Source organism: Hyperoodon ampullatus, assembly GCF_949752795.1.
Source record: "Hyperoodon ampullatus genome assembly, chromosome: 6".
In the NCBI taxonomy this organism is placed as follows: Eukaryota; Metazoa; Chordata; class Mammalia; order Artiodactyla; family Ziphiidae; genus Hyperoodon; species Hyperoodon ampullatus.
Genome location: NC_136919.1, coordinates 34,649,955 through 34,665,572, shown reverse-complemented (window position 1 = coordinate 34,665,572; position 15,618 = coordinate 34,649,955). Strand labels below are relative to the sequence as shown.

The window sequence follows — 15,618 nt, the reverse complement described above, 5'->3', positions numbered from 1 at the left end:
TTGTGAAGAGTGTGGATTGCTGTGATGAGTTGGGGTTGGTGGAGAAGTGAGGAGTTAAATCTCACTGGGCAGAGAGGACATCGCCTCCCCCCGGACAGTCCCAATTGGAGACCACATGCTGGGGGCCTACAGCAGAACAGAGAGAGAGAGAGGGCTCCTCCTGTCAAACAGAGACCTGCGTCTTGGATCTACCAGGCAGAGGAGTGCTGTTGAGGGTTTTAAGCAGGAGGGATTTGGCAGGAACAGAATCTATAAAAAAGAAGGGGACGAGGGGCTTTCCTGAGGCAGCCTTCTTATATTTCAGGGTAACTCTAGGTTGAAATTACCCACCCCTGCCTGTCCTGGGTCCAGGCTGCCTTCTGTGGTGATAGAACTAGTTGTGTCTTTCTTTTCTACACACTGACTTGTTTTCCCCACACGTATTTTGCAAATAACACACATTACGAGATGGGCACTGACTGTGCTGGTCCAGTGAGGCTGGGCCCACTACCCCTACCTTGGGAGCTTCCAGTCTAGCTCTCCAAATATTAGAAATTGGTCATCTTCATTTTTTCTTATGCCCCTTGTTTTGTGTGAATCAGTAGAAACCTGTTGAGGGCCACGTCCTGGCTTAGGTCCCTGCCATCCTTGTCAGGCCTGCAGGCGGCCCTCATCTCTCTGGGGGTGGTGGGCTGTCAGGGTGGCATCCAGCCCTTAGTAGCTGTGGATCTCTTGACGGACTCAGTGGATCTAGTTAGTGTTTCTCCCGGGTTTGAAAGTTCTTGTTCAACCCCTCCTTCCTGAAGAGATAGGTGATCTTGTCTGACAGATGGAGACCCTAAAGCCTGGAGAGCAAGGAAGAAATCTGTCAAAGAACATGGTGTTCTTTAGTTTGTTATTTACACCATTCTTTGGAAATGTTGTTCTTCCTGACTTACTCATAGGATTGTTTCTTCCATCTAGACTGAACCCCCTTAGCCACTCTCCTGAGCTTTTCTCTGAATCCCATTCACCTGCTCTTCCTGTAGCAAGGACACCAGCTTAGATTTCATTGAAGCCCATCTTGGTAGGAAAGTGAATGCTGATGTTTGCTCTTCCTTTGGGCTCTCTGAGTCTCCAGATGATCGAATATATAGCAAGCATCCCTAGACATATCTGCATTTAGAAGTTCGAGCAAGAACACATGGTTACTTGAAAGATGGGGCCCCTCAGATAGGGAAGGCTACCTTCATATTTATATGCAGCTTCAGGACCAGCACACAACACAGCTGACCAGAAGGGAAACCCTGGTGAGCCAACCAGATTAGTCAGAGAGCTGGGGGTGACTCATATCTTGGGAACTTCATGGGCTGCCATGGAAACTGCATGTTTTCTCCACTTTTCACAAGGTTGCTGGGAAGAATGCTTTTAAAATCTGGGTCCCCCCCCAACCCTGCAAGCCCTCACTCCTGCTTCTATTCATGTGTTCCTCCACCTGGCAGTGATTCCTGCCCCAGATCTGCCGGCTGAGCTCCTAGGCAGACCGTGAAATCTGTAGCTGAATGGAGAGAAGGGAGCAACCAAGATGATTTGGACTATGACAGAGATGGTGTCATTGGCTGAAACAGGGTGTTTGGGAGGGCAGTGAGCTTAAGAGGAAAGAAGGAAAACAAGTCCAACCTTGGGTTCGTGGATTTCCAGTGGATGGCAGGACAACCGAGGGGTAGCAGACCATTCCCTCTAGATGGGAAGTTGCAGGAGGGTGAATAGATTTAGGAATCTTAAGTCATTGTAACTAATTAAGTAACTCAAAACCCACAGGAGTTTTAAAATTCAGAATACTTTTCTGTTTTTCCCTTCTAAGAGGATGTCATCCTTCTAGAAAGCAGGTCATCAAGAATCAGAGTCAGCAGAACTCAGGAATTCAGTTAGCCCTATGAGAAGTCTCACGTCTTTACCAGAAAGAGACAAAGGCTGCCTGCCCATTGATCTAAGAGTACACTTTTCTCATTTTTTCTCTTAGTGATATGAGCCTGACCTTTCTTGACCAGCCAAACCCTGGCCAACATTAAACCTTTAGCCTCATGGTATTTGTATTAATATATATTATTTTAAACATGGAAAAATTCTCTTTTAATTTCAGAGACTCTTTAGTGTGTTACTTTTATCTTTACTTTTTGAGATTGAGTATCCTAAAATTCTTTGTTATTATTCGTGATTTTTTTTAATGGTTAATCCAAGAAAAGGACATGTGTTACCCATAATCAATGAGCGTTTTGGGCGGTCGTGGGTTCTGGTGACTTTCCTAATATGTTTTTCTTCTGACAGGTTAACCTGCCCTCTTAACTCAGCGGTGGTTCTAGCATCCTATGCAGTACAGTGTAAGTCACAAAGGAGCATTTCGCAGATGGGCAGCTTGTTCTGACTGGTATATTAAGAAACTCACTGGCCTCTCCTGTTTGACCGAGTCCCTTCCCCAGGAATCCTGTTGGGCAGCATATCTCTGGCTGTCCAGATATTTCCACTTTCATCCTGACTTAGGCTGTCCTCAAGCTCAGGGATGTTGGATTAGGGAAAGCGGGTTTCCTCCCAGGGGAGCCCAGAAAACAGAAGATACCTATCGCACGTTACATTTTCCAGAGGCTTCACTCACAATTGGATTTGACTCTATAACAAAATCCTGGTGGGGCAGATACTTCTACCAGTCACTTCTTATAGATGTGGAAACTAAGACCCGGACAGGTTCAGGAATTTGCTGGAGGTCACTCCTGCTACTTGCTTGGTGCTACTCTGAAACACTGCTGGGATCCTAGGAGTTTATTTTTAGTTTCAGTAGAGCGACAGCTTATATATTGGCCTGGAGCATCAGTGCCCAATAGAAATACAATAGGAGCTTCATGTGTAACTTTAAGCTTTCTGGTTGCTGTGTTAAAGTAAAATGAAATACATCGTATTAATATATCTAAAATATTATTTTAGTATGTAATCCATGTAAAAATTTTGATATTTTACATTTTTTTCATACTAAGTCTTTGAAAACCAGTCCAGATTTTACACTTCTAGCACATCTCAACTTGGACTAGCCACATTTCAAGTGCTCAATAGCTCTGTGTGGCTAGTGGCTGCCGTGTGGGATGGAAAGTCCAGATGGAATTTTCCATCAAGGCCTGTTTATGCTGAAGTAAGAATCCACTTCTTCACTCACCAAAACATTATTAGAATATGTTCCACGTGAGGCCCCGTGGTAGATGCCGGATGTGTACGAGGACAGGGTGCATAGCCAGATGGAAGGTAAAATATCACTTTATAGTTAACTAGCTGTGTGAGGCCAGCGCAGTAACCAACTAGAACTCGTGCAGAGCTGCTCCAGACTTCCTGTGAGCCCCACGCCACCTGGGCTTGTTCCCCTCTTGGCCGACTGCACGGTGGGGAGTTAAGAGAGCAGGATGGACTGGTCTTGGCAGGCACTGGCTGAACTCCTCCCTCTGCTTTGGTCTCAGAAGAGGCAAAATAGCAAGAGAATGCTGACAGGGATTCCTGATGTGGCCTTAAGCCTGCCTGTTCCCCAGGAGCAAAGAACAGACATGGGAGAGGTGAAGGGCAAGGTGGCTGCATGATACCAGGAAGTAGAAGAGAGACCTTTAGCAGTGGCCCTGCTCACTAGTAAGACAAGACCCAGTGTTCATCTCCCCGTATAACCTACATCTCCTTCTCCCCAATGGGAGACTCAGAAGAGATGGCCCAGTGACGAGCTTGGGTGGATCTGAAAGTTCCCCTCTCCCTATAATACATCTGGAACAGATCCGGCCATGTCGCATCCATATAGGAAATGGCACGGTCACCAGTTAACTGTATTCTTAGTAGTCACTAGACCCAGTGGACTCCATCTCTGCCAGGCTGATCAGCTGAGGAGAGTGAGTTTTCCCACATCTCAGAGCAAGTTTAGTGCTCACATCTAAAGCTTCAGGTTTGAAGGGCAGGAACACCAGAAAGGACATAGCTTTGGATGCAAACTCCATTTAAATCTGGCTCTCCATCTGCTTCTAACATGGTGTTACCTCTCTGAATCTCAGTTTTTTCACATGTAAGATGGGGGTGATGATGGTGATTATGACAACTTGGAATATGACTACTTGGTTCAAGTATCACCTCTGAAGGTGATAAGTGGAAACTCTTTAGTGGACCATCGCTGTTAACTGAGTCAGTGAGAACGCAGGCTGAAGCCATAGTACCTGGGTCTTGTCTCTTCCACTTATAACTACCTGACCTTGAGCCTCTTCAGGCCTCAGCTTCATCTGTCAAGTGGAGGTGATAATAATATCTAATCATAGGGTTGAGTGAAGATGAAATATACTTAAAGCTCTTAGAATATGCCTGGCTCATGGCAAGTGTTGTTTAACTCGTACTATTTTTTGTGCCCAGAAGAAAGCTGTCTAAAGAACAGCCTGTTGTAAACAAACTATTTAGAGTACCAAATAAAATTCCTAAGCTTCAATAGTCAGGTTTCCCTCTGCAAAGGACTGATAGAATGGGGGCCAAAGGAAGTTACGAGCACCTAAAAAGTCCAGACTGGCTGCAGTAGAAACATTAGCGTGACTGTCATGCTAATAATATCATAGGTTGTCAGGCAAGCAGTTTTAAGTAGAAGTTTCTTATTCCTCCACCCTCAAATATATACCTACACACATTTTTCCATACTTCTGTGCATATATTTCTATAAGATTAATTCTTGGATATGAAATAGCTGGATCAAAGATTAAGCCTAGGGACTTCCCTGGCGGTCCAGTGGTCAAGATGCCATGCTTCCAATGCAGGGGGTGGTGGTTTGGTCCATGGTCAGGGAACTAAGAGCCCACATGCCACAGGACGTGGCCAAAAAGTAAAAAAAAAAAAGAGTAAGCCTAAATTTTATCTGATACGGTTTGCCACATTGTCCCAGAGGGACATCTGATATGAAGACAAGCCTACCAGTGGCCAGTGAAGCCAAAACAAAGCACATTTTCTTACCAGATAAAAAGTAAAGTGATCTGTGGGTAAAGAACCTGAAAGCACTTGATGGTGGAAGATTGCTGGTAGCCTGTCAAGTGTCTATGAGGGTCAAAGAATGAAGGTTTTTTAAAAAATAAATTTATTTATTTATTAGTTATTTTTGGCTGTGTTGAGGTCTTCATTGCTGCGTGTGGGCCTTCTCTAGTTGCGGCGAGTGGGGACTACTCTTCGTTGTGGTGTGCAGGCTTCTCATTGCGGTGGCTTCTCTTGTGGAGCACGGGCTCTAGGCATGTGGGCTTCAGTCGCCGTGGCTCGCGGGCTTAGTTGCTCCGCGGCATGTGGGATCTTCCCAGACCAGGAATCGAACCTGTGTCCCCTGCATTGGCAGGCGGATTCTTAACCACTGCGCCATCAGGGAAGTCCCAAGAGTGAAGTTTTTTGTTGTTTGTTTTTTGGCTGCGTTGGGTCTTTTGTTGCTGCATGCGGGCTTTCTCTGGTTGTGGCGAGTGGGGGCTACTCTTCGTTGAGGTGCGCGGGCTTTTTATTGAGGTGGCTTCTCTTTGTTGCGGAGCACGGGCTCTAGGCGTGCAGACTTCAGTAGTTGTGGCGCAGGCTCAGTAGTTGTGGCGCACGGACTTAGTTGCTCCACAGCATGTGGGATCTTCCCAGGCCAGGGATCGAACCCGTGTCCCCTGCATTGGCAGGTGGATTCTTAATCACTGTGCTACCAGGGAAGTCCCCAGGAATTAAGTTTTTGAAAATACATATTCTATAATGGCCTCTGCGTGTCTGCCATGCGTGGATTCTGCAGTAGCCTCAGGTTGCACAGATAGAGCACAGCTGCTCTCTGCAAAGGGTCTGCAGCCTGGTGGGCAGGCAGATATGGACCAACTGATGCTGGTAGTGAGGATGAGCACAGAGGATGCACTTTGTTCTCCTTGGAGGGGGAAGGAGGGTGCAGGGGGAGGTAGTGTAGAAAAGCTTCCTAGTGATGACCCCTTAAGAAGAGCCTCCAAGATCAAGTTGGAGTTAGATGAATAGCAAATAAGGGCTTTCCCAACAGAACAGCTTGATATGCCATACATTTGAGTACCTGAGACATACACTCTGTCCTGCAAAATATAAAATATTAGCCAGAAGAATGTATGGGACTTAAAAGACAAGGTATTTCCCACATAAGTGTTCATTTCCTTTTCTTTCTGCTATAATTGGCTTTCTCATGTGTTGCTTCCCCACAAACAGAAAAGCGTGTTACTCTGGAGTTTAGGGCGTGTCATATGGTAAGTAGACAAAGAAGATGGACTGTGATCAGGGTCTAGGCTCCAAGTTACCAGCCTGAACAGCATTGGGCAGGTTCCTTCCTTGAGTCTCCATTTCCTTATCTGTTTAATGGGGATAAAAGTAAGGCCTGTCACTAGGTTATCAAGAACATCTAGTGGGATGATGTCATTGGTCATTGAATACAACGTGGAAACCACCCTGTGCTCTGCAGATGGTTTCCAAGGACTGTTTAACTTTGTTTCCCCCTAGTGGTTAACACTGCTTATTGCAGAGTAGCCGACTAAGATTTCCAGGGAAAACCACACTACAGGGAGGTTCACTGGTGGTCTTGTGTTAAGTTCGGACATTTTTCAGTGACTTGACTAAAAAGAGAACCTTGCTGTTCATGTTTGAAGAAAGGCACAGGGGTTAGGACTGTTCGTTAATATGATGGATGACCAAGTCAAGATCCAAGAAGATCTCCGTGAGCTGATGCAACCAACAGTGTAAAATTTAATAGGACTCTGCCTTGAGGCTCAGGAAAGTCATTTGCAGGATTTGGTTGCCATCTGGGGACATGACCACTGTCATCTGCAAATGGCCAGCAGTAGCCTGCAGGCGTGGCAGGCAGGCTGGTAGAATGGTGGGAGTGCTAGCCAGGTTCTGGTCTTGACGGCTGAAAAATAGCTCTGTGATAGGGGTAGGTCCCTTCTCATCTCTGGACCTCAAGTTCTCCTTCAACATGCAGAGTTTGGATGAGGTGATTCTAAGGCTTTCTCGGGCTTTCTTCATTGGGGACCCAGCATCGGGGCATCTAAATTACTTCCTGTAAATGCATTGTCTTACACTTCACCATGCACAGACTCACCTGTAAGCCACACTTGTGCCTACCTCATACGGCCTCAACACTCCTGTTCACAGCTTAGCCACATTTGGCTGGCCTTCATGGCCTGTGGTCCACCCATGACCAAGTCTGTATGTGTAGGTCACTTGGCTTTCTGCCCTTTTCCCCTTCCAAAACTGAACTTTGCAGTAGCCTCTCTACAGGTGAGTTCCAAGCACCCGAGCAGCTACTATGTGCCGTGCCTGGGCACAAGGCCCGAAAGATGAGTGGGACCCACTCCCAGCCCTCAAGGGACAGTGTGAGGAGGACACAGATCCCTTCATTACAGCGCAGATCTCAAAGAGCAGCCCTTGTGTGTGATGGCTGTTGAGGAGGGTGAGCCCCAGGCTGAGTAGATGTAAAGAAAGATACGCTTAGGGGCTTCCCTGGTGGCACAGTGGTTGAGAGTCCGCCTGCCGATGCAGGGGACACGGGTTCGTGCCCCGGTGTGGGAGGATCCCACATGCCGCAGAGCGGCTGGGCCCGTGAGCCATGGCCGCTGAGCCTGCGCATCCGGAGCCTGTGCTCCGCAACGGGAGAGGCCACAACAGTGAGAGGCCCGCGTACAGCAAAAAAAAAAAAAAAAGAAAGATACGCTTGCATCTGACTTTTCAACTTTGGGATGAAATTCACCTAAGCACCTACCTCACTCCTCTCCTTCCCTTCTGAGACTGACTATAAAGCATGACCAAAGATTTCCCCAACCCCTGCCCTTGAGACAGAGAAGGAGTCATTTGATTTAGAAATCTTCTCTGTTGAATGGCTACTCAATCATGAGTCCTTAGACGCCTCCTGACATTGAAGCCAGCTGCAAAAAGAATTTATTAAAACCTTTGGAAATATCAAGGTTGATATTTTTAAGAAAAAGATGAAATAGGGTTTTTTGTTTGTCAGGAAAACAGAATACTAGATTAAGTGCCCATCAGAGCTAGAATAGTCTTCCTCACTCCTATTTTTATAGCAGGTGGGAGGACAGTCTTGGAGAAGGGAAGCAAGTGTCCTTTGGTCCCACCAGCCAGATCCTTGGCTGCCCACACAGGGTCCTTTTCCGCAGTCTCTTCAAGAGTGCAGATAACCAGATGGTTTGAGTTCTCAGGGCTGCTATGTGCACTTGTACAGGGTGGGCACTGCACAACTTTCAAGAATACCTGTCACACCAAGACATCAGTGAATCTTGTCTGCAGATGGCAGTCACAGATCTCAAAAGAGAAGTGCCATTTGGCCCAAAGACCAGCCTGGGAGTCCCCCTGTAAGGCCCCCCTTCCTCTCCCCTCTGCAGTTGCAGGTCCCCAGCATGATTTCCCTGACAGCGCCAGCATCGGTCTCCCTATCTTCCGACTCCTGTAAGAATGTTCCTTCTTCCTAAGAACCGTGCCCTCAGCGGTGCCAGGGCTCAGACTCTTCAGCCTCACCCATTCCCATCCCACCCCCGTGGCCTCTGAACACCTCCTTGGTTTCCTTTCTTCCACATTTCCCTGACTGCCAGGGAAGTAGGTCAAGATGCAGACAGTGGTCTCTTCTGCCCACACCCATCTTCTAGAGCAGGTTGGTCCAGTGTTATAACAACCTTGGAATACTACAGAGAGCCTGCACAGTGCCTGCCATGTAGAGCATGACATTTTTCTGAGTGGTTTCTCTTGTTTTTCTTTAGCCAGGGGTATGAGCGCCAATGCTGTGCTGCCCACAGAGTATGGAACAGGTGTGGGATTAGAATAGAACCTAGATTTGAACAGGCTCCCCCTTCCCTCCTGGTGTGGCCTTGGGAAGACAGGATCTGGCTGGAGCACGCACAGCAGTACTTAGCCTGTAGGGATCAGGTGATAAGTGTGGACTCTGGAGCTAATGAGAAGCTCAAGTTCACGTGGTAGCAGAACTTCTTGGGAGAGTGTTTCCAATGAATGTTTTTTTTAGTGATGCTACAGATGCTTGTAAATACAGACCGCATTGAAAAGGTGCTTTCCCCTCATTCTGTCTTGATAGCTCATTTTGGAGACCATGATTCTTCCATTCATCCTCCGGGCTATCTTTCTGATAGTCAGTTCATACCGGATCAGAATGAGGACTTTTTAGCAAAGGTGGAGGCGCTCCATGAGCAGCACAGGTGAGAGGAGGGGCGGGTGACTTACTTTGGGAACTCAGGTCGGGCACCGTCAGACCTCGTGTCCCCTCGGGTTTGATGTTGCCTTCTCTTGCTTTTGCTTATGAATCCTCTTTCAAGATGTTGGGGGTTTGTGAACCTTTGAGCTCTTATGATGGCAAATGTATCTGGCATAACTAGCATTTCTGTAAAGTGTGCAATCCTATGAGAGTTCAGGGTAATTTGCTGCATTCTTTTTCAGGATGTCACTGAAATCCGTTAGTTCCTGAAGGAAATGCCCATTTTAAATCTGACTGCCCCGCAGATTGACCCTACCAGGCAAACCTTTTAACAGTTTCCCATATTTAGTGAAACAAGCCCTTCCTTCAGGTGGTTTTGAATAGACAGGCAGATAGACATAGGTGCTGACAGGCTGGGTGAATCCCCGTCCTCTCTGGGTTCAGTTGGGGAAACCACCTTCCTTCCAGAAGGGAGCACCAGCCTTCCACAGCTGCCTCGGGCCAAGCCTCCACTCCAGCAGATTCGCCCGATTCTGGCCTCCTCTTCCCTTGCCTCCTTTCACTTAAAGCTGCAGTGGCTCCATTCAGTCCAGGTCAAATAAGGGCCACCCTGACCGAGAAGGCCAGGTCTCAAGGGACCTTACATTCTCAGGAAGGCCATAGAAACAAAGCCCTAAGCAACCAGTGTCCCTTCAAAAAGGACCTGCCAATCCTCTCCCAGAATTGCTGTCCAGGCAGGAGCCAGCATCCTAAAATAGTACAGCGACGTTTGGAAGTTGAGGCTGCTACGAAAAGGATAGATAAAGGCAGAAAGACCTGAAGAGCACATACTAATTTAGGGGCTTGGAAAAGGTAGGCTGGGAATTCCAGAAGGTGACAGTCTTTATCTCTGAATATTGAGAACCTACTAAATGTGAGGTATTTTTTAATAGAGGAACAAGAGGGCTAGATGAAGTCATATTCAGTGGACAAGAAGAAAAACGTGGTTTACTAGCATTTGGGGTTTGACTGTTTAAGATGAATAACATAAGGCATTTAATAACCTTATAGTAATGGGATCCATATTTTTCAATTTTTATTAATTTTAAAAATCGGAGTTAATATTCCATTTACTGGGTGAACTCTGCATCTTCTCCCTGCCTTTGTAGTGGGCTAAAGCAATCAGAAGCGGAATCTTGCTTTATCAACATAGCACGGACCCTCGACTTCTATGGAGTGGAGCTGCACAATGGTAGGGTAGGTACCCTCAGCATGGTGTAGTTCAAAAGTTATTTTAATGTTAATTTCTGAACATCTGAAAGCTTCTTTGAAACTATCTCTTTTCCAGTATAATAAAAAGGCCTTTTTTAAGATACCTGAAAGGTTTATAAAGTAATATTGAGTTTTGCTGGTTATTTATCCACTTGGTTTTTTTCATGTTTACTGTCATACTTGAAGACTTTTTACTTTTGGGGGGTCACAGGGGTTAGAAACAAGTAATTTTTGTAAGACCATCTCATGGTTAAAGAGGTGAAAAATGTATGGAGTTCCATTTTCCAAGTGGCTCTTTAATGAGCCAGGGTTTCTACTATTTAATCTCAGTGCTGCTCAAATTAGAGCTAATTATGTACTCAAATATGATAGTTTTCTATTATGATGGCATGTTTATGGAAATCAAGTATTTTGAATTGGTTGTGACTTTTTAAATAAAATTGATTAATATCTGTCATCTGCTGAGCCGTTTCTAACTGCCAGACACAGTCCCTATTTATTTCCCACTGTAATGCCATGAGGTAAGTGTTGTCATTTCCTCCATTTTACAGATGGAGAAACTGATACTCAGGGACTTATCAAAGGTCATGTAGCACATAAGTAATGGCTTCAGTGTGTGACCCCAGCACTGTCTAATTGGCATCTGACCTTTACATTTTCTACCTGTAATTGGCCCACATCATATCCAGAGGAAGCAAATATTGGTTGAACACCTAGTCCATACTAGCCGTTGTTCCAGATGCTTTCATATGTGACCATAAGGTCTCATTTAAAGATTATAGCAGCCTTGGGAAATGTGTTCTAATCACCCCATTTTACAGGTGAGAAAACTGAGGCTCAGGGAAGTTGAGTAAATTACCAAAGTTTACATTTAAATAATATTTTTGCAATTCATAGAAACACTTTCATTTCTTTTGTCTTACTTCAATCCCCTAGCTGTGCAGTGTACAGGGTATAACATAGGTAGTAAAGTAGGAAAAAGATACGGATCTTACAAAACATCAACTTTGGGACTTGACTTAATTTTTATTCCACTTGCAAATACTGTTTTGTCTGGTAGAATGTTGTGGAACCCTTTCTTCAATGGTGAAGTTGGCTTTACATCTGCCTGAGTTGATCTGTGCTCCCCCCACCCCCAGGGTCTCATGAAGGTCCTGACGCCAGTTGATTACCTGTCTGCCTGACACCCCCGTGGTATCAGAGGGAGTTGGGTTACCCTTGGCTATGCTGCATCAACCAAAACCCCCTGAAAATCAGTAACTTGATATCACAGAGCTTATTTCTCAGTAGTTCAAAGGCTATATGGGTCCTGGTGGCTCTCCAAGGCAGCCGTCCTCTGTGCAGAGATTCAGCAGCCTAGGCTGCTTCTGTCTGGTGGCTTCACCATCTTCACATGTGGCCTCATGCTTGTCCCAAGGGAAGAGGATGTTGGAGGGCTGCACACCAGCTTTTAAATGATTCGGCCCGGAGGGGACTCATCACTTCTACTCATTGTTCATCAGCCAAGACTAATCATACAGTCCTGCTCCACAAGCTGGGAGGTTTGGAGGTGGGCACGGGAATTTAGCGAACAGTTAACTGTCCATGCTACCGTGATGACCACAGAACCAGGAGATTTGAGACCCACGTCACTGGCCCACGCAAAGCATTCATTTATTTCCTTATTCTGCACTTGATTTTTATTTTGTTTGCTAATTTTCTGTCCCACCTGCTTAATATTCCCCTATATTCTGGTCCCAAGTATCATGTTTAATGCAACCCTGGTTTTCAACTTGCCAATTTGGTTTTGCTTTAAGCATGTGATTTCAGTTGGGTGCCCAGTAGTGATTACTCTCTGGACTTTCCACAATGGTATCAGCAGTGTTTTCTTCGGCCAGTTTCTCCAACTCCCCATGTTCACATCACTGTTCATAAATGATTTGTCCCACTATCTCTTGAGAGATGAAGGGGATGAACGTTTTTTATACCTACCGCATGCCAATACGTTCTTATATTCTCTAAGTTCAGCTTGATAAAACTCTTAGAGATGGGTTTGACCATCCTTATTGTACAAAAGGAAACACTGAGGCCAGTAGCCCAAAGCAACACAGCTACTAAGTGGCAAACCTAAGGTTCACATCCAGTGGTAACTCTGCCCCTTCTTTAAAATTACGAGTATCTGAGTGAGTAAATAGGGATATAGATGACTCAAGGGAAGGAACTGTTTATTTTAAATTTTTCATTCTCAAATGGATTTAAAACATCTTGTAGTCGCTGTATCTTCCTTTTATTATCTTCATTATCTATGGCAATGCCTAGCACATGGGCTCTTAATAAATGTTGACTGTATTGGACTTATAAGCCATATTTTATTTTTCATTGGGTTTAGAATCAGCAGTTCTGCACTTCATATTAATAGCTAAAGCCTTTTTAGTGATGGGAGTTGAGATTTGTTTAAAGCTGTGCGGGGGACGAGGCTTTTCTGATTTTAATATGGTGTCTGATACTACTTGTTGAAAATGTAAAGGCAAATGTTCATTTCTATGATTCTGTGGAATGAATGAGCTTGCCTGGTGGTAACTTTGTAAACTGGCAGAATCCAGGTGTTGCTGTCAGGCAATGTATTTTCACCTTAGAAGAATTTGGTGCTAAGTACTTGGATCTTCAGTATCTGTTAAGAGGAGATTTTTGCCTGTTTTCTGTAATTTTCCTTTTGGAGCTTACATGTAGTGCTATTTATAAAAGTGTGGGTGCTTAAGTTACCAGAGGGCATAAGCATGACAGTAACACGCTGTGAATCTGAGATTTTCCTTTTTATAGGATCTGCACAGTTTAGATCTAATGATTGGAATTGCTTCTGTGGGCATCGCTGTGTACCGAAAATATATTTGCACAAGTTTCTATCCTTGGTAAGTGCAAACTGGTTCTAATTATTTTCTGAATCGTGCTTTAAAAATATGCTGAACAAAAGTAATGGCACCTCTAATTTTAAACTTTTATTTCTAAAGAAGGGACAGAGACTTTCTCCCAAGTTTTTATCTCTGACCTGTACAATTAATCCAGATTCAGTACTTGGGAAAATTAGTTTGGTTTTTATCAGCATCCCCATCTTCCCCAGTCAGCCTGTGGTTTGGGATACTGTGTGAATCCTGGATAAAACAACACAAGGCAGATTTTGGAGTTAAGGAATCCTTCCTGGGCAGCACATTAGCCAGGATTCAGAGAACTTCCTCTGGGCAGGAGCTGTATTTTCAGGGCAGTTCCTTAGTTACTAATGGAAGTTTTATCAAGTGCCCAGTTCTGGTCTAAAAACTCAGGGGATCCAGCAGACTTGAATCCTCACAAATCTGAGAAAGGCAGTGCTGTCCCCACTGTTCAGAAGGCTCCATGGTGGAGGACTTAAGAGCACAAGCTCAGATCCTGGCTCCAAGCATTCCTGGTGTGAATGATCTTGAGCACTTAAGCGCTGTCTCCCAGCCTCAGTTTCCTCACCTGAAAGCTGGGTATAATGATACGTACTTTTCAGGACTATTGCAAGGCTTAGTAGAGGGGCTGCTTATAAAGCTTTAAGTATAAAAAAGGCTGTCAGTGGTGGCTATAATTGTGTTACTATGCAAACAATAGAGAGGCTACTTGACACACGGCTATTAGGTGGCTGTTAGGTTTGCGAGGCAGCTGGGATGTGGACCCAGGTCCGTCTGTCCTCCTTCTGCTGCTCCACACTGCCCTCAGCTGTGTTCCCCAGGTACACACCAGCCCTAGCAGAGCTGCAGTATCACAAAAGCAGCTGACAGCAAAGAGAGCGCATTGCCCATGGCCCTCGTTATTTAAGAGCTACATCATAAACCAGGGGCCCTGATGTGATACTCAGCTTCAGTCAGCTACTTAGTGTTTGGCCGAGGTAATGGGGCCGCCATCCTTTCTGCGCTGAAGCAAAGTCTTGGAAGCCGAGAGCCCCCAGCCATCACGATCGTGGACTAGAGGACACACGCTGAGAGGCGCCAGCTGCAACCTGGCTGCTCCCTGATGTGCTGTTTTGTGTTGTGTTTTACTTTTTTTGCAGGGTGAACATTCTAAAAATTTCTTTCAAAAGGAAAAAATTCTTTATACATCAGCGACAAAAACAGGTGAGTTGTACCTATGCTTGCTTTGGTTCTTGTGCTTTTAGCCAGTTCAGCTCTTAGTCCTTCAGCAGGTGAAGGAGTTTGTCGTACGTGTAACAGGGGAGAAAGAGCATTGCAAACGGTGGAAAGAAAGTGGGCATCAGTGTCCAGAGGGCCCCGCAGTTTTCTGTGTAATTCACTCTGCTTATCTGGCCGAGGAAGTCACTTGCTTTGCAGTCAGAGACATTGGGTTCAGATCCTATAGCTCTTCCACTCACCAGTTGGGCGGGTTACTTCACCTCCTGCAGTCTGAGTTACCTTGTTTACAGGAATGCAACAATGCCCAGTTCTCAGGGAATCATCAGATTTAGATAAAAGTGCCATTGGTCAAAGCACCAGGCCGAGCCCACTGCAGAGTAGCAATAAAAGTCAGCAAGGTCAGTTCCTTCCCTTGATGTGTTTAAAATGCACGGTGGCCTTGCATGTATGTCTCATAGGAGGAGTCTGCAGCTCTCCAGATAACTCAGTTTGGTTTTCCACATGGAGAAGAGCAACTTAGAGGTGAGAGAACCCACAGCTAGTGAGGTGGAGGAGCTGGAATTTGAACCGGTCGTTATGAATCTGAGATGCCCGCTCTTCCCACGACACCACACTCTGTCTTGTTAGGCTGCATATTTTTCACTTACTGTCACTAGGTCATTTCCCAATTTTCCAAAGATAACATGTACCTAAAATGGCTCCACACCACAATGAACTCTTAGGACTGAGAGCACTAAAGCTCAGAGAAAACTAGGACTAGAATCTGGGTCTCCCGAGCCCCAGATGCAAACTTCAAGGTGCCGTAAAAATGCACAGGATGGTAATTTAACATGAGAACAGAAAACCTGAACTCAGGTAGAATGGAGGTAGAGCAAATGATCAAAATGATTATTATAAGTGAACACTAGATCTGACTGTCTTTGTGGAAAGCAAATAGAGAAACCCAAAGCATTATAAGATTCCTGTCATTTGATAGGTGAAAGATGATTTCTTCAGGGGAGAGATTTTTCCCAGAGCTAAATTTTGAAAGGAATGGATCAGACAGCCCTTATCTGGTTG

General features: G+C 45.3%; 1 protein-coding gene across 2 annotated transcripts in view; it reads left to right on the top strand.

The window, feature by feature from the left end:
- Nucleotides 1-15,618, top strand: part of PTPN3 (protein tyrosine phosphatase non-receptor type 3) — a gene marked incomplete at its 5' end in the record, with an annotated part of 70,928 nt that overhangs the window by 12,768 nt on the left and 42,542 nt on the right. For both annotated transcript variants that reach the window (XM_079706177.1, XM_079706178.1), the window contains 5 exons: nt 2,287-2,339; nt 9,071-9,191; nt 10,336-10,423; nt 13,238-13,326; nt 14,481-14,544. In XM_079706177.1, the coding sequence (XP_079562303.1) occupies nt 2,287-2,339; nt 9,071-9,191; nt 10,336-10,423; nt 13,238-13,326; nt 14,481-14,544 (415 nt within the window). The remainder of the gene's footprint in view (nt 1-2,286; nt 2,340-9,070; nt 9,192-10,335; nt 10,424-13,237; nt 13,327-14,480; nt 14,545-15,618) is intronic.